This window comes from Amblyomma mixtum, chromosome 3, assembly GCF_055824585.1.
Source record: "Amblyomma mixtum isolate Tamu chromosome 3, ASM5582458v1, whole genome shotgun sequence".
Lineage (NCBI taxonomy): Eukaryota > Metazoa > Arthropoda > Arachnida > Ixodida > Ixodidae > Amblyomma > Amblyomma mixtum.
The window spans coordinates 345,012,427-345,027,512 of record NC_143014.1 but is presented as its reverse complement, the minus strand read 5'-3'; the positions used below and the strand labels follow the sequence as shown (position 1 = coordinate 345,027,512).

The 15,086-nt window shown below is 48.7% G+C and overlaps 1 protein-coding gene across 1 annotated transcript; it reads left to right on the top strand.

The window, feature by feature from the left end:
- The first annotated feature begins 2,258 nt into the window (after positions 1–2,258).
- Positions 2,259–3,148, top strand: LOC149356221 (uncharacterized). Its single transcript, XM_089576281.1, has 2 exons — positions 2,259–2,329; positions 2,446–3,148. The coding sequence occupies exons 1-2, from the start codon at positions 2,259–2,261 to the stop codon at positions 3,146–3,148; spliced, it is 774 nt and encodes a 257-aa protein (XP_089432407.1).
- Positions 3,149–15,086: the final 11,938 nt, after the last annotated feature.

The window sequence follows — 15,086 nt, the reverse complement described above, 5'->3', positions numbered from 1 at the left end:
AAAATTTAAATACGACAGCGTTAAGGCCCTGTGTTGCACAAAAGCCGGCGTTGTCGTCAATGGCCATTCGTCAAAAATCGTCATTCGTCGTCTTCGAAAATTCACGAAAAATCCTCAATGAAGAAAACTAGGCAGCACGCGGGCCAGCTAGGTTGTGTGACCTTGTGACGAATCATAACCTGCCCACCGTAGAAGGTGGCAGTTAAATTAATGATTGGTCTCGAGGGGTTGCTCGGTAAAGACACCCTTGGTCTTACAAGCCTCACCGGTGCAGCATCTTTCATCACAGGGGAATGGAGCATCGCTTAACCGCTGCACCATTCTGCCAGAAGTGGAATGAGAAATCCCAGGAATCTAAGGATGTAAAGCACAGAATGACCAATTCCGCACATATAGGCAATAACCCATTCACCCTATTGCGGTATACCGTTAGGGTGGAGTTAAGTGACCCCTCATGTTTTCAATATAACATTCTATAAATGACAATTTTAGTTGGTTTTTTTAGCGTGGTTCCTTCTTATGAACTTGAGGTAAAGTTGACGAGATGTACTATTGTAACGCGCTATTATCACTCTCAACCATGCCCCGATTGAAAATCACTCATTCGTTATGAAAAAAAAATACGCGTCCGCGCTTACTTTCCCTACCCCGTCGGCGTTTGAAATGCGTACAAGGCTTCCAGAGCTGCCGCGCGCACTAAATGTTCCCAAAATGGGCATTAAAAGAATAGCCTCCTGAGAAGTGTGAGGAATCACCGCAATGCGCAAACAGCGAAAAAAAAAACACGAGAGTGCTCCATGTCTTCATCATAGCGGCCGACCGATAAAGAGATGACCATATCGAAGGAAAAAAAATTTCTTAAGAGGTGTGACGGTGATTTTCACTTGCCAACACTACAATCTCATTCACGGCCAGACAAATTTCGTGGATGTGGTGCGCAGCGGCGGTGCATCGCACCGCAATGCAGCGCCTGCCCAAGCCCCGTTTACCGGCACTCCGGCAGGGTCCTCCACGCGCCGGGCATGGACAGCGTCCTCCAAAAAGGTCCAGCCGCCCGTTTAGATGGCGGACAGCCAGGCTTCTCCTTGTCGGAGGAGGCCTGAAGCCTGCACGCTCGCAGTTTCCTAGCGCGCCCGAGCGAGGAGATGGAAGACCCCTTTCCCTCCGCCCTATCATGCTCTTGCTGCACGGACGGCACAGCTCCCTCGTGCGTGCAATGATCGATAAAGAGATTATGTCGCCTCTGTTATTTTCAATGTCAGCCAGATACTGCTCACCCAACCGATCCAGGAACTATTCTACACTCTTTTCCTGCTCTCCGATGCCGCCTATTATTGGCACCTGCTCCAAGGCTACAGGGAGGAGAATACTTGCATGGTGGAGACCTACCATGGGACACGGATAAACTGACAAAACCGTGAGCGATCGCATGCAGCTTCAGAGAACGGCCTAAGCAGCCGATCCTATAGAGTCACTCCAGTTACTCCACCTACCTAGCGCCGCGTCCCGCCAACTAATTGCACTGAGCCATCGAAAAGGCTCCTTCTGCGAAGCGAGCGATGTCAGTGCACGTTAAAGAACCCCAGGTGGTCGAAATTTCCGGAGCCCTACACTACGGCGTCCCTCATAGCCTGAGTTGCTTTGGTGCGTTAACTCCCAATAAAGCAAAACCATATAAAGGCTTTCATTGCTGGCGAAACAATAACACCGACTAGGAATAAAATACGCTAAGGAATCGCGGTCGTCCGACTCACTAGCAAGGTTACGAGCGAATCTTCGCCTACTCTAGGACAGGGGAGAAACTCTGAAATTGGACTGGAGGAACTAACGGAAATGTTCGCACGAGGCCACACCCCGCTAACGGAGAGCGGAGCACCGCGCCGAATAGTCTGCACACGTCGAGTTCCCGAGGCCGAAAAGAAGGGAGTCTGGAGAGCTGCATCTTATTGCCGTATGTTACGCTCAGTGCCGCTGCGGCGCAGGCGCCCTACGTTGTCAGTAAAAGTAGCTAGAAACAAGGACACCGCGGGGAAACAACTTCAAGAAGACGGAGCTGCGCAGTTGCTGCACAGTGTAAATTCCAAGGAGGATACACAGAATTTGCTGGAGTGGAGGCGGCGCGCTCCGACCGAAGCCGCCTGCCGCCATCTTACCAGAGGCAAAAGGCGCGCTTGGCGCCGGATCGCGCCGCTTGTTTTCCGGAGTTGTTTTGCAGTGCAAGTTGACGTGATGGGCATGTAAACACCATCGATTTGGTTATGGTTGCCTCCTGCGTTGCCTACGGATGTGCAAACAGGCTAAAGAAGGGTTTCGGCCTCACATTTCACCTGTATGTAAACGAAAACACGTTCGATTGAGCCACTACACTTGCGTTGCCGATGGCTGCCAATTAACTGATAAATTGTGTGTGCGTGCAACGATTAATAGTCCTGGAATTACCGACAGGCTTCCAAAAGATGCGGAGCTGCGGAGCCAGACAGAAGTGGCTTCATCAAGCTCTGGAGACTGCTCCAAAGACATCGTCTCCATTCTAAAGGCAACAACTACAGGAGCTTTGGTAGATGAAAGCAGCATGCTTACTGATATGCTCATGTCATCAATCCTGCAGGCCGACGACCATGACTATACTCATCGCATTGACTGCCCAGAAAGCCTGTCAGCTTTTGTCGGTGCTGTAGTGACGTACATTGCGGGTTTTGTTGTTCGGAAAGTTTGTTCAACGATAACATGTGAACAGTGCATCGCAGCCCTGCATTCGGATGAGCTGCCACCTTTAATTAGGCAAAAGAGCCGAGGTGGACTTATTTCACCGGAACAAGACGTTGTTAGTCTTTGTGAAGCAGTTGAAAAGGGGCTTCCACGGCTACAGGCAGAATATGATACTGTTAAAATGGTGACGACAAGATCGAAACACCTCATCCTTGAAGTCCTGGGAACCTCCACAGAGAAAAAGTGGTTTAAGAAACTGGAGCACCACATCCTTGACCTTGACCCACTTGACAACCATATTTATAGTTTGTGCAAAAAAATCGCTGAAGAATATGTGAAGGTGAGAATACATCACATGACAAAAGAACGAAACCGTAAACTAATCAAAAACAAAGTGAGACCCCTTTTGTCGAGGGTGATTATTTTCAATCACCAGTAGGGTATTTTTCATGATCTGTTTGACTGCGAGTAAGATTTTTTCCTTAATATCTGCGTAGTTGAGCTGTCTTCTGACAATCTGTTGGCTGCTGGTTGATGGAAAATAAACGTCTAAAACTAGAACCGCACATGTGCATTCCTTTTGAAATGCGAGCAGCTGCATCAGCAAAGCGAAAAGGCACGAGCTTTTCTCCATAAAATGCGTGCACTTAAACTGGCTTTTACATGCCAATTGGCTGATAGTTGATGGAAACGAAACGTTTATAACTAGAATCACTCGTATTCGTTGCTCCGCAAATGCAAGCAACTTCATCCGCAGCGCGGAAAAGCACGACCGAGGCAGCGCTAAACTTTTCTCCTCAATACCTAAGCTGGAAATCTGCCTTCTACATGCCAGTTTGCCGCTGGTTGACGAAAAATAGACGTTTACAACTGGAACTACTCGTTTGCGTTGCTTTGTAAACGCGAAAAAGCGCGGCTGCGCGATGCTTTTCTCCTTAATATTTACGCAGTTAAACTGCCTTCTTCAAGCCAGTTGGCGGCTAGTTGATGAAAAATAAACGTTTACAGCTAGAGCCACACGTTTTCGTTGATTTCTGAATGCTAGCAACTTCATGAGTAGCGCGAAAAAGTAGAGGCACGGCTGCGCTCCACTGCTTTTTGCCTCTGCAGGCTGCGCTATGCCTGTCTCCTTAATACTTCTGCAGTTAAACTGGCTTCATCACGGCAGTTTGCTGCTGGTTGATGGAAAATAAGCACTTACAACCAGAAACACTTGTTTTAAGTGCTTTCTGAATGAGCGCAACTTCATCAGCAGCGCGAAAAGGCAGAAGCGCGGCCAGGCGCGGCTGCGCAATGCGTTGCTTTTTGCCTCTGGTAAGATGGCCGCCGCCTGTTCGGCGCGGCTTCGCCCTTGCCCATAGGCGCGTATGGCCAAGGCCTTAGCAAATAACCTGTCACATCCACTGGCTTCCACTCCAGCAAGTTTTATATACCGTCCTTGGTAAATTCCAAGTGAGTGCAAGAGCAGTAGGGGGCATAAGATGGTTAATTGGGCGGCTGAGATTCCCAAGTCAATATTCCCGCTATCCGTTGTTTTTGTGCGCATGCGGCCCCTCCTGGTTGGATAATTAGGCCGTTATGGGGCTTTCGGGTTGCTGTACGGTGCATTATTGCTTGCGCTGCACGTGCACAATGGCACCGCACGTATTTCATTCCCTTCATGCGGCACGTGCTGTGTTTGCATTCAGTTTGGCTCGCACTCAAATGCCCTTTACTTGATTTGCCTCGTGGGCCGTCTGCTACGATCTCAGACCGCACGGGCTGTATTCTCATTGCTCTTAGGCTCCATACATCATTCACTTGCAGCCGGTCTGCCCAAATCTAAATTTTGTTTTTTTCCCCCTTTATTATGCTCCTCTCATTTTTTGGGGCATCCCGCGCGCTCCGCGCGTCAATGGACGCCCGGGTTGCACCTTGTTTCGTTCCATTGTCGTGCGGATCGCGAGGGGTCATGGATCGGCCTCTAATTGCCCCGTCCCAGTGTTTACATGCGTGACAGGAGCGCGCAGGGGCGCGTGTTCAAGAGTTTGCACTTATTTTTCACGATGACTGGCTCGTGGCGGTCATCAGTTTCAAACTCCCGCGTTTCGGCGGCCTTAGCAAATAACCTGTCTGCGCGCAATTCGTGCCGCAAATCCATGGTTCACCATACTTCTGTCACATCCACTGCTTTCTTTCACCCTTCCCCTGCCCCTTCGTTACCTTCACAATCATTTCGCTGCGTCATGCACACGTGTCGGGGCCTTGAGCTATGTCTGAAGCCCGCCCACTATCTTGGCAGGGGATTGATTCCCCCCGCACCAACATTTTTTTTTCTTTCTTTCTTTCTCTTTCTTTTTCGTTTTTTTTATATCAGCGTCCTGCACACGTGTTGGGGTGCCGAGCTATTCCTGATGCCCGCCCACTATTCTGACAGGGGTTCGAGTCCGCGCACGGATACCTTTTTTGTTTCCTTTCCTTTTTTACCATTTTCTTTTTTAATTTCTTTTTCTTCTCTCACCACATTTCTATCATATCCACCGCATTCTTTCACGCTTCCCCTTCCCCTCATAATTTCTTCCCAATCATTCTGTTGCGTTATGCACACATGTTGGGGGCGTGATGCTGCTGGCGGTTGTTGTCTGGGGAGGGGGGAGAGGGGGAAAAACAGTCTTCTCCTCAGTCCTCGCAGAGGTACAAAACGACCAAGTGAAGGCGAGCGGTGGCTCATTTCGTCTGGCGCCCAACGGTCGGGAGGATGCCGATTGCTGGCCTGTGTGTCTGCAGCCAGCCCCGTAGCTTAATGGCCAGCCCCGAGCACATGGCCGACTAGGCGTCGCTCGGATTCCCTGCCGTGGACACCCCCCCTCGAACCGCCGCCACCGAGACAAGTCGCCGCGATGCGTCGTCCGTATTCTCTGCCGTGGAGTCGCTACCGGATTCCCTGGGACTCCCTGCTATGCTTCGGGAATCCTGCCCTAGCGGAATCGGCCTGCTCAAGTCGTCCAGCGTTCACATGTGCACAGCCGGTCAGTCGGTGCAATTGCGTCAACCTCAAGTTGCTTATGTATGACAGGAGCATCTATTAGTCTCCTGTCGCACCCGGAACGGCGATGGACTTGCTATGGACTTCCGGACAATTATGTGGACTATACGTTACAGTGCATTTTCCGCACTGGTGCTTCCTTGGCAGTGGTGCCTTTCTTTTCGTTTTTTTAAGTCTTTTTTTATTTCCTTTTTTATTTTTGTGTAAACCTTCCCTTCACTTCTCTTTACCCCGCTTCACTTCTAAAGCTTCTTTTCACGGACACCTCGACGGATCGGCTGCCAGAGCGTACTGCATCTTGTAAGTGCCTATAATATTTTTGTAATTTTGGTTTTCTTTACAGGGTTTCTTTGACTATACATTACAGACTGTGGCGTTGTGTGCTTTTTTTAGCTTCGCGTGTAAACAAATAGGCTGTGCTTCGCTTAGCTTCGCGAGTAAACATGTAGGTATTGATACAGTAGCCCGCACCCCCCAACAGCTTACATTGTCCCCCTCCGAAGGGCTTGTGTTCATACATTTTTCTTCTAGTCGGTATGGCTTCCTGGTACTCAATCCGAGCATCGCGGACATTTTCGTGTGTCATGTCATTACATTTCCTCCAGTTGCAGCTGCGCTGTGACCTTTCGAACGGTCTTTGCGTGTGTCGGGTTTACAGGTTGAGCTATTACTGACTCCCGCGCACTATCCTGGTAGGGGTTCGATTCCCCGCACGAACCTTTCCTTTTTTTTCTCCTTCTCCAGCAGTCTTGCGACTTCTGACATGCAATACATTATCTTGAATCTACATAGCTTCCCGGTCGCTTGCCTTTGCCCATATTGGTATGTGCTCGCAATCGGGCATGGCATCCAATCTTCTCATGGGTATTTCATTCACCATTTTCCTTTTCTTCAATTACCGGCTGCCTTCGGTCTTTGGAACATTACCATTACCTCCTGGTTACAGCTTCCTTTTTTTTCTCTTTTTCTGCACCCCTGTTGGTGGTGGTTGTTCTTGGGGGGGGGGGGGGGGTTCTCCTTGGTGGAATTCCTCATACATGCTCTATGGCAAGTAACGCCCTACAACTAATCTATCCGAGCAAGCCCCATACCTGTCATGTGTGCAGCTATGAGGGTCCTACTTATTCATCTTTGTCAAAACATTACCTCTCGGCACACGACCTCTACGTGGTTTGGAAATGCGAACATTGCACCAAAAGCAATCCACAGGCATCTAAGACCGTCTCGCACCATACCCAGTGGGCCAAGCGCTCGGCACTGTCTTTAAATGAGGCCGTCCCGCAAGTTTCTGAGGCCAACATCGCTAGTAATGTTTCAGGCCAAGGTGAGCCACCTGGTCCTTTGCCCACAGAGACCTGGTCGGCACCTCAAGGCGTCTCTACTATAGACGAGGTCGCCGGGCCCTCCCCGGTCTCGAGCCGCACCCACGGTAGGGAGTCTGGGAGGGGTCCCTTGCCGCCCTTGCAAAAACCGGGAGAAATCACCCTACTTTACCCACCGTCCGCGGTTAAGTGTATTCCCTGCCGGCATATAGATTCAAGTCGCCAGCGCCTACAAGATCATTACATGGAGGTGCATCATATGCCGGTGCGATGGATATGTAGGAGGTGTTTTTGAGCCACATATGACCTTTTAAGGTCTGTATCTTCGCACTACGCCAGGTGTAAAATAAGTGATCCCCCTCCCTCCGCACTTGAGGGGCTGCCCTCCAGTCGCTCTCTGGCTGGCGCTCGGCATGGTGGAACGGCGGGACTGGACTACTGCCCTTCAGGCAATACTGGGGGTATCTCTCCACCACACAAATCTCATTCCTTCGCATCGTCTGGTGAAGATCTACAGCAGTTCGTTAAACTTCAGGTAACATTACGAAGACCTGTCGGTCCAATAACACTTAGTCGGTATCTGCCTGGCCGGTCCCATGACAGCATTGCACCGCAGCTGGGTATCTGGCGCTACGTGCGCATCGCACAGGAAGTCCTAACAGGCCTGGTGCTGCCCACCCGCCCATCGCGCCGCGTCACCTCTCGTCATTCTAAGGATACAACACGGGAGTTTTGCGACCGGCTGCTGTCTTCCTCCGGCAGCTCGCTTGACAATGGGAAGTCACCGACTGCTCCTTTGGCGCCCCCTGAGATATCTGAGTCCGCTCCATGTCTTGACGGCATTGGCAAGCAGGAATTTCCGGGCACGGAGACCGATCTCTACGTATGAAACGTTGCTCTTAAGACGGTATGAAACAAGTGTTGTTAAAAACAATTGCTTTATGTTACAGCTGTCTGGACTGAAATACAAAGCGTCTACATACTCTGCTCGAACAGTTTTGAATTGGTTTGTACCTAAGACCCGCACAAATTACGGGTATCAAATGCTGAACTTCACTCTCCCACATTTATTAAATAAGAAATCCTTATAAATGTATAGATAAATAATGCCAACAACTGTTATGTCTTGTGTGTTTGTACGTTTTTTTTTTCTCTGAAAGTGCCTTCGTATTGTTTCTTTCGTTTGTTTTGTTAACGTGAACAAGTGTATCACTGCCAAGCTTCTGTAGGGTGCGCCGGCGTCGTCAAGCCTTGCCACTGGCTTTTTGCCGGTGCACCCAACATCGCCATGATGTTCAAAAAATATATTCTGGTTCTGATCTGTCTGCTGTTTCGTGGGGTTATCCGCCGAGGTTACTGCCGCCTCTATTGAGGCTCCACTTCTACATTCCAGGTCATTCTCATGGCCTGAAGGCATACGAGATCCGGTTTCAGTCACCAGCAGTCCTGTGGTTCCAAACATAGATCCCCTACCAGTACTGCCAATGCAGCAACCAGCTTACAGCTGTGCTTTGGGAAAAATTTCCCCGGCTTCACACAAGTAAATAAAACCTGCTGCATCTCCCTCTACTAGGGATGGCGCCATGGCATTTCCGTATGCAGTCTCACCGGGTGATCTCTTATCCGGTGCATCGCCTGAAATTCAGGATAGTGCCCCGTCTCCTCTCGGTTGCTTTAAGGAGTACGTAGCAGTCCGTCTTCCAACGCTTTTTTTTTTGCCGGAGTCTCAGGGGGGCAGGGGGTCATCGCCTCCTCGATCACATGCGCAGAACGGTTCGGGGCAGGCTGTCGGTTCGTCACAACTCTCTGAAAACTCCCTCGAAAGTTCCTTTTATGGTATTCCGGAAAGTCCGGAGATGCAGGCTGATGTGGTCGCTGCCTCTTCACTTGCCACGGGTCGCCCTGAAAAGGACACCTCGGAGGTGTCTGAAAAGAGCTCCGCTTTGGGGAGGCACCGTTCCAATTCCTGTCCTGCGCGAGGGGTGGCTTACCGTAGTAATGGTGATGGCGGGCGGGTGACTAGCACGGCGCCTGTGTCTACAGAGGTCAACGATACGGTTGACAATGAAGATGGGCTTGTGCCGCCTAGGTGCCATGCTGCTTCGTATGCAAGATGGACCGATGCCGAAGTAAACATAATTATCGACTTAGAACTAGATCTGCCCCCAGGACAGCGCTATCATAACACTGCTATAGCAGCACTTCACCAGATCAGATCTATTGACGCCATACGCGGGTTGCGAAAAGGCGCAAAATACAAACACAAATTAATTATAGGCAGAAAGGGAACGACGCCGTCGTCTCGGTGTTCGCCCTTCAGTTTCGGCTCGCATTCCACTTGCCACTTTGCCCCCCGTTACTCCTCCTTGCCCTTCGCCACCTGGGGATGCGGAGAAATCCCTCATAGCGCCCCCCACCTTAGATTTTCCAGAGGTTTTCATTGCCTCGCAAGATATGACCTCCACAGCTCGGGCTTGGCCACCAATCTCTGTAATGGCCCTCTAACCAGTTCAAACTTTAATATTCTTTATGACCGCTTTAAAATAACAGCGAAGCCCTATAAAGCGCTCACAAAAAGGGTGAAGCCAGTTGTTCGCCGCCCGAATGAGTCGGCGAAGAGTTACCATCATCGTCTATATAAATACCATCAACTTCTTTATCATCAAGACCCTAAGATACTTATAGATGACCTCAGTCTATGTCACACCGAGGGCAGGGACATACCCTTAAAGGTGCACTGAAGATGAATCTGAACTTGTCTTTTTGCCGCGGGAACTCGATCTACAAGTTCCGAGCTTTCTTGGAAACTGCGATTTACTGCCCTGTGTGGCCGATTTCCCAAATTAAATCGAATTAACGTCCGGCTCCCGCCTTTTTTTTTTAATTCTGCCTCGTACGGTGGGCGGCGTCGACCAACGCGTGGAGCGCCTTTCACCCAGTCCCGTGGCGGCTTGCCGCTCTGCCATCGCCGGAGTAATACGTAGTAGTCCGTAGTAGCAAATAGTCCGCGCGTATTTTTATTTGTTCGGGCTTATTTTGCGCTTGTATTATCTGCGAATGAAACTATTTATTCATGGAAACATAAAAAACAAAATAAAGCGAAAGCAAAGCCTCCACGGGACTGGGTGAAAGGCGCTCCACGCGTTGGTCGACTCCGCCCACCGTACGAGGCAGAATTAAAAAAAAAGGCGCGATCCGGACGTTAATTCGTTTTAATTGCGGAAATCGGCCACACAGGCCAATAAGTCACTGTTTCTAAGAATGCTAGGAACGTGTGGATCGAGTTCCCGCGGCAAAAAGACGTGTTCAGAATACTCTTCAGTGCACCTTTAACTGAGATTCACAATCAATACGATGTCCTTTTCCAGAGTGAGTCACCTGAGGTTTCGGAGGTAGGAATTCAGCCCGGCATACTGCCAAGTTGCCTAATTGCGTCAAAGCTCACTGTACGAGAAGAACCAGACATACGCAGGAACACTCAATGGCACCAATTTTCGCCCGCACAAACACATTTAAAAATAGTTACTTCCCTAGAACTGTATCCGAATGGAATGCAGTACCTTATCATATTTTTCTGTCCAGCAATTTTGTAGCAGAGTTGGAACGTCATCTCTTTATTTCATGAGTTTTGTTTGTTTTGTGTTTCGATGCCTGTCTATATATTCAATTCTGATTGATTGTCTGACTTATTTCTTTTTTTCTCTATGCATATGCTTGTCATTTTTTGTATCGAAAAATGTTTGAATGTGCCCCTCCTGCTAGGACCATGCATGGTCCGCAGTATTTCAAATAAATAAATAAATAAATCAGATGCTCCATTGTTCACTTCCAGCGAGGTTCTCCTATCCTATCTCAGGAAATGTGTGAAAATTCCGCACCAGGTCCTGACGGCCTTACTGTTACTTAGTTGGGAAAAATCCCTCTTGACATAATAACACTCATCATGAACAACTTCCTATGCATGCATTGTCTTCCTGAGGACCTCCGTGTGTCACGAACAGTATTCATCTCGAAACGTGACATTCCAACCTCGGCTCTCTCGTCTTATCGTGGGTCGCTTCACTGACACTTGTCATTTTCATCCCTTAGAGAGCGGGTTTTCTGACGATCGCTCGGCACAGTCCAACCTCCTCCTTTTGCAGGGTATGATGAGGTGGAGTAAAATTAATAAGAAAGACTTCTATGCCGCCTCTCTCGACTTACGAAAGGCGTTCGATAGTGTCAGTCACCATGCACTTTTCACAGCCCTGAAGGAGGGGGGTGCGAGCCCTACGTACCTGAACACTGTGCGAGACATGTATTCACTGCAGAGGACTACATTTTCCTATGCTGGGGCCACGGACGGGGTCCGCGTGTTCATGCAGCGGGGGATAAAGCAGGGTGACCCATTGTCACCCTTCCTATTCAATCTGGCACTTGATCCGCTGATGCATGAACTTAACGGATCCGGTTATGGCCTTCACATTAAGGACATCACCCTGGCTGCATTAGCCTATGCTGACGACATTGTACTTGTCGCCAGCAGCCTCGCTGAACTGCGGAGAAACCTGGACGTTTCAGTAAAGTATTTTTCTAAATTGGGTCTTGCTCTGAATCCGGACAAGACAATACTTTGGGTGGCACTACGACGCCCACAGGCTGAAGTGGTTTGACTCCGCCATCCCCGAGCTACGGCATGAGGGTGCTGTGGTCAGGCCTAAAGCTCGTAATGAGCCCATCCGCTACTTGGGCGTCGATTTGTTTGTTAATAAACCGCCCTGGGTTTCAACCGAAGCTACTAATCACCAATTGGCTGCTTTGAAATCGGCTAGGTTGAAACCCTTCCAACAGTTGTACTGCTTCACCAGCGTTCTGGTGCCTAAATTGCTATATGGAACGTCCAGCATTCTCGCGGCGAAGAAGTGCGGGACATATCTCGACCGGCACACCCGCATCGAGGTCAAGAGGCTTTTGTACCTACCATTATCATACCCTCACATAATCCTTCATCTCCCTTACAACCAGGGGGGGGGGGGGGGGGGGCTGGGCATATTACACCTCAGCCGTTTGGGGCCGGAAGGTAAATTGAAGGCCTTTGCCCGTTTGCAGAGACTCGGCTCGCCACAGGTGGACACTGTTATTGAGGAATGCCTTGAGGAATGATGACAGAGATCAACTATATCGCCACCTCAACGTCCCCTTAGGTGTATCCGACAGGACCGATGTCAACAAGGCCCTTAAGACATCCCGAACAGCTGCACTACAGGATTGGGAGGATTCTTACCTACACAAGGACCTAGGGGCATTCCGTCGCGAGCCACTTGGCTGAAGCCAAATTCGAAGTTTTTGAAAGATTGGGATAGGATAAAAGCACTTCGTTTACGCGGTGACCTATACCCATCCAGGTCCCTATCTAACAAACAGTCCACTGATCATTCCACTAGACTTTGCCGACGCTGTAAGTTCCAGCCGGAGACTGCTGCACATATTGTAGGCAAGTGTAAATCCGTCCACCTCCCCAGGATCGCGCGCCATAACTTCATCGCTGCTGCCATTGCCACTAAACTGAGAGAGATTCATCCCGGTGGCCAGGTGACCACAGAAAAAATAATCACTGATCGTGCAGGGACGCGGCTCAAGCCGGACATCGTCCTTGAGCTGGCCCATTGCACGTACATTTTAGATGTGGCGGTCACCTGGGACTACGACACCGAGACATTGGAGCGCATGTGCAAACACAAGCGAGATAAGTATAGGACCCTCCCAGAAGTAGTGGCAACACGTAGTAAGCCCTGCAAGGTCCTAGGCCTCTCGTTTGGTGCACGTGGGCTCCTCTGTGCTGGTACCAGGAGGGCAGTAAAAGAACTGGGGCTATCAGAAAGGGATTTAATATGGTTGAGAACTCGTGCTATTATTAGCACATTAATTGTCTTGAGCAGATTTGCTAAATTGGTATGATTTGCTGAGCCCCTCCCAGCTCATCCGCTAGGTCTCCTCATTTGGTTGCATGTGTTGTCATCTGTTTTTATTTGTTTATTTATTTATTCCATACTTATTTCCTTTTCCCGTTTTTCTTCTCCTTTCTTTCTTTTTCTCTCCTTTTTTTCTCTTCTCTTTTGTTCTTTTTTCTCTTCTCTTTTTTTTCTTTTTTGTTCTCTCTTTTCTTTTCATATGATTTTTTTCTCTGTATTTTTTCTTTTCTTTTTCTTTTATTTTTTGCTTCTTTTCTTGTGTTTTTTTCTTTCTTTAATATTTACTTTTCAATATTTTTTTTTGAGTGAATGATTGTATGAATGGGAACTGCCTCACTCTCACTACTTTGTAAGTGGCACTTGCCACGATGTAGACATTTTCTTCTCAGCACACAATTGCTGCAGTAGGGGAACTTATACCTATTAAAAATCTAATGAAGAGTTCTTTGTTAGTCTAAAGGCGCCTAACAAATGTGTGTGGGACAGCCGACCTTTCTGAGGTGTGTCACCACTTTTATTTCTCGTTGTCTCTCACTATGTGTTTTGTTTATTCCCTTACCCCCTTTTCATTGTATCTATATTTATGTTTTCTATTTTTTCCTCTTATGACTACTTTGTATATTTAGCTCCTGCCAAGGACATATGATGTAACCTATTTTTTATACTACAACAAAAAAGAGTGTCTTCGCGCCCAAATTTGGGCCCGACATAAAAGCTGCGTGCTGTAAACTGGCCGGCGGGGGCTGCGCCCCAACATGTATTGTTGGAAATAAAAATGTAATAGCCAAAGCTTGCACAGCGCTGGGTTAATTGGCGGGATATGGAAGTGACCTTTGGTCTTCATTGGACGAAGTTGGGCTAAGCACGGTGGCATTCCTTACATGGGGGACGTTGTCCTAGCTTGGTATAGATGATCTCGCGCCGAAAACTCCCTTTCCTATTATTGGTAATGTGCTCCACATGAGGAAGTCAGCAGTTTGTGGGTCTGCGCGGAGTTTGAGTTTTCGGGATTCCGGCGCCTCTGCTCGTTTGATTTGTGTGGGCCAGCGGTTGGCCGCTCTTCTTTAGGCGGCCGGATGACTGCTGTACATCTTACTCTTGACGTTCTGAACACAAGTACATTTCCGCCTTTAAACGCGAAAGCGTTCAGGACCCCGCGTCGCAGAAAAGACGGTGTCGGCGTTGTTGGCGTTGGCGTTGTAGCACGAGAATCTCAATTTAAAAAAAACTTGTGGAGATATGGGGAATCGAACCCTGGTTTTTCAGATCGCGATGTGAGCACGCTTTTCTCGTTTTCTTTTACAGCGTGGTATTTATTACACGCCATTATGTGGAGAAACGAGCTATACGCATTATTTACAACGGAGTCAGAAGCAGAGCCAGTTGAATGGAAACACAACACAACTAAAACACGCCTCTTAACACAACTCAACTAAAGCGGTGGCAAGGAAAGTCAAGACATGAATAACGGGAACCAGCCCGGTTGATAGTCACAGCTTTCGTAACTGGCTTTGAGATGGCGCACCATCTGGCAGCTCAGTCTACTCGAGGAGACGACGGGCTGAGTATGCCGGTCCAACATGCGCGTCTTCCACAGGCTGTGCAGTCCGAGCATGAAAATCATGTAAAAGGGTTCATGGTCACGTTGGGTGGCCATTAGGAAAGCCACCGTGTCTTGACACACTGACAATTCAAAACCGTCTTTCTTTAATGTCCTTTGTAGAGTCTCCCTAAATAACGCCGCGTTTTTGCCGCCAATAAAGCAGTGTTCGATGGTTTCAGGTGCACCATGTAGGCGACAATTTACAGAAGAAACAAATATTTTTTTCTGCGAAATACGGAGGCTCCTTGGCTGGAACGGTATAAAAAGTGGCCCTAGTGAATGCCTTGTGTTTTCTGACATTGTGAAGTGTCATTCTGTACTGATGCGTAGATGAGTAATTATGAGTATGAAAATTTTGAAACGCCACCCGATAACAATCATGTTCTACATTATAAAGCATTTGAACGGACTGCCATCAATTGTGGGAATGCAGCGTCATCTACATTGCCGCGACAAAAGCAAATGCGAATAGCTTG

Bases quoted from the DNA above. Each gene is read 5' to 3' on its own strand.
- LOC149356221 (XM_089576281.1), top strand. From the start codon at position 2,259: ATGGTTGCCTCCTGCGTTGCCTACGGATGTGCAAACAGGCTAAAGAAG. The intron at 2,330-2,445 runs GTATGTAAACGA...AATTACCGACAG, and splicing joins TTCGGCCTCACATTTCACCT to GCTTCCAAAAGATGCGGAGC.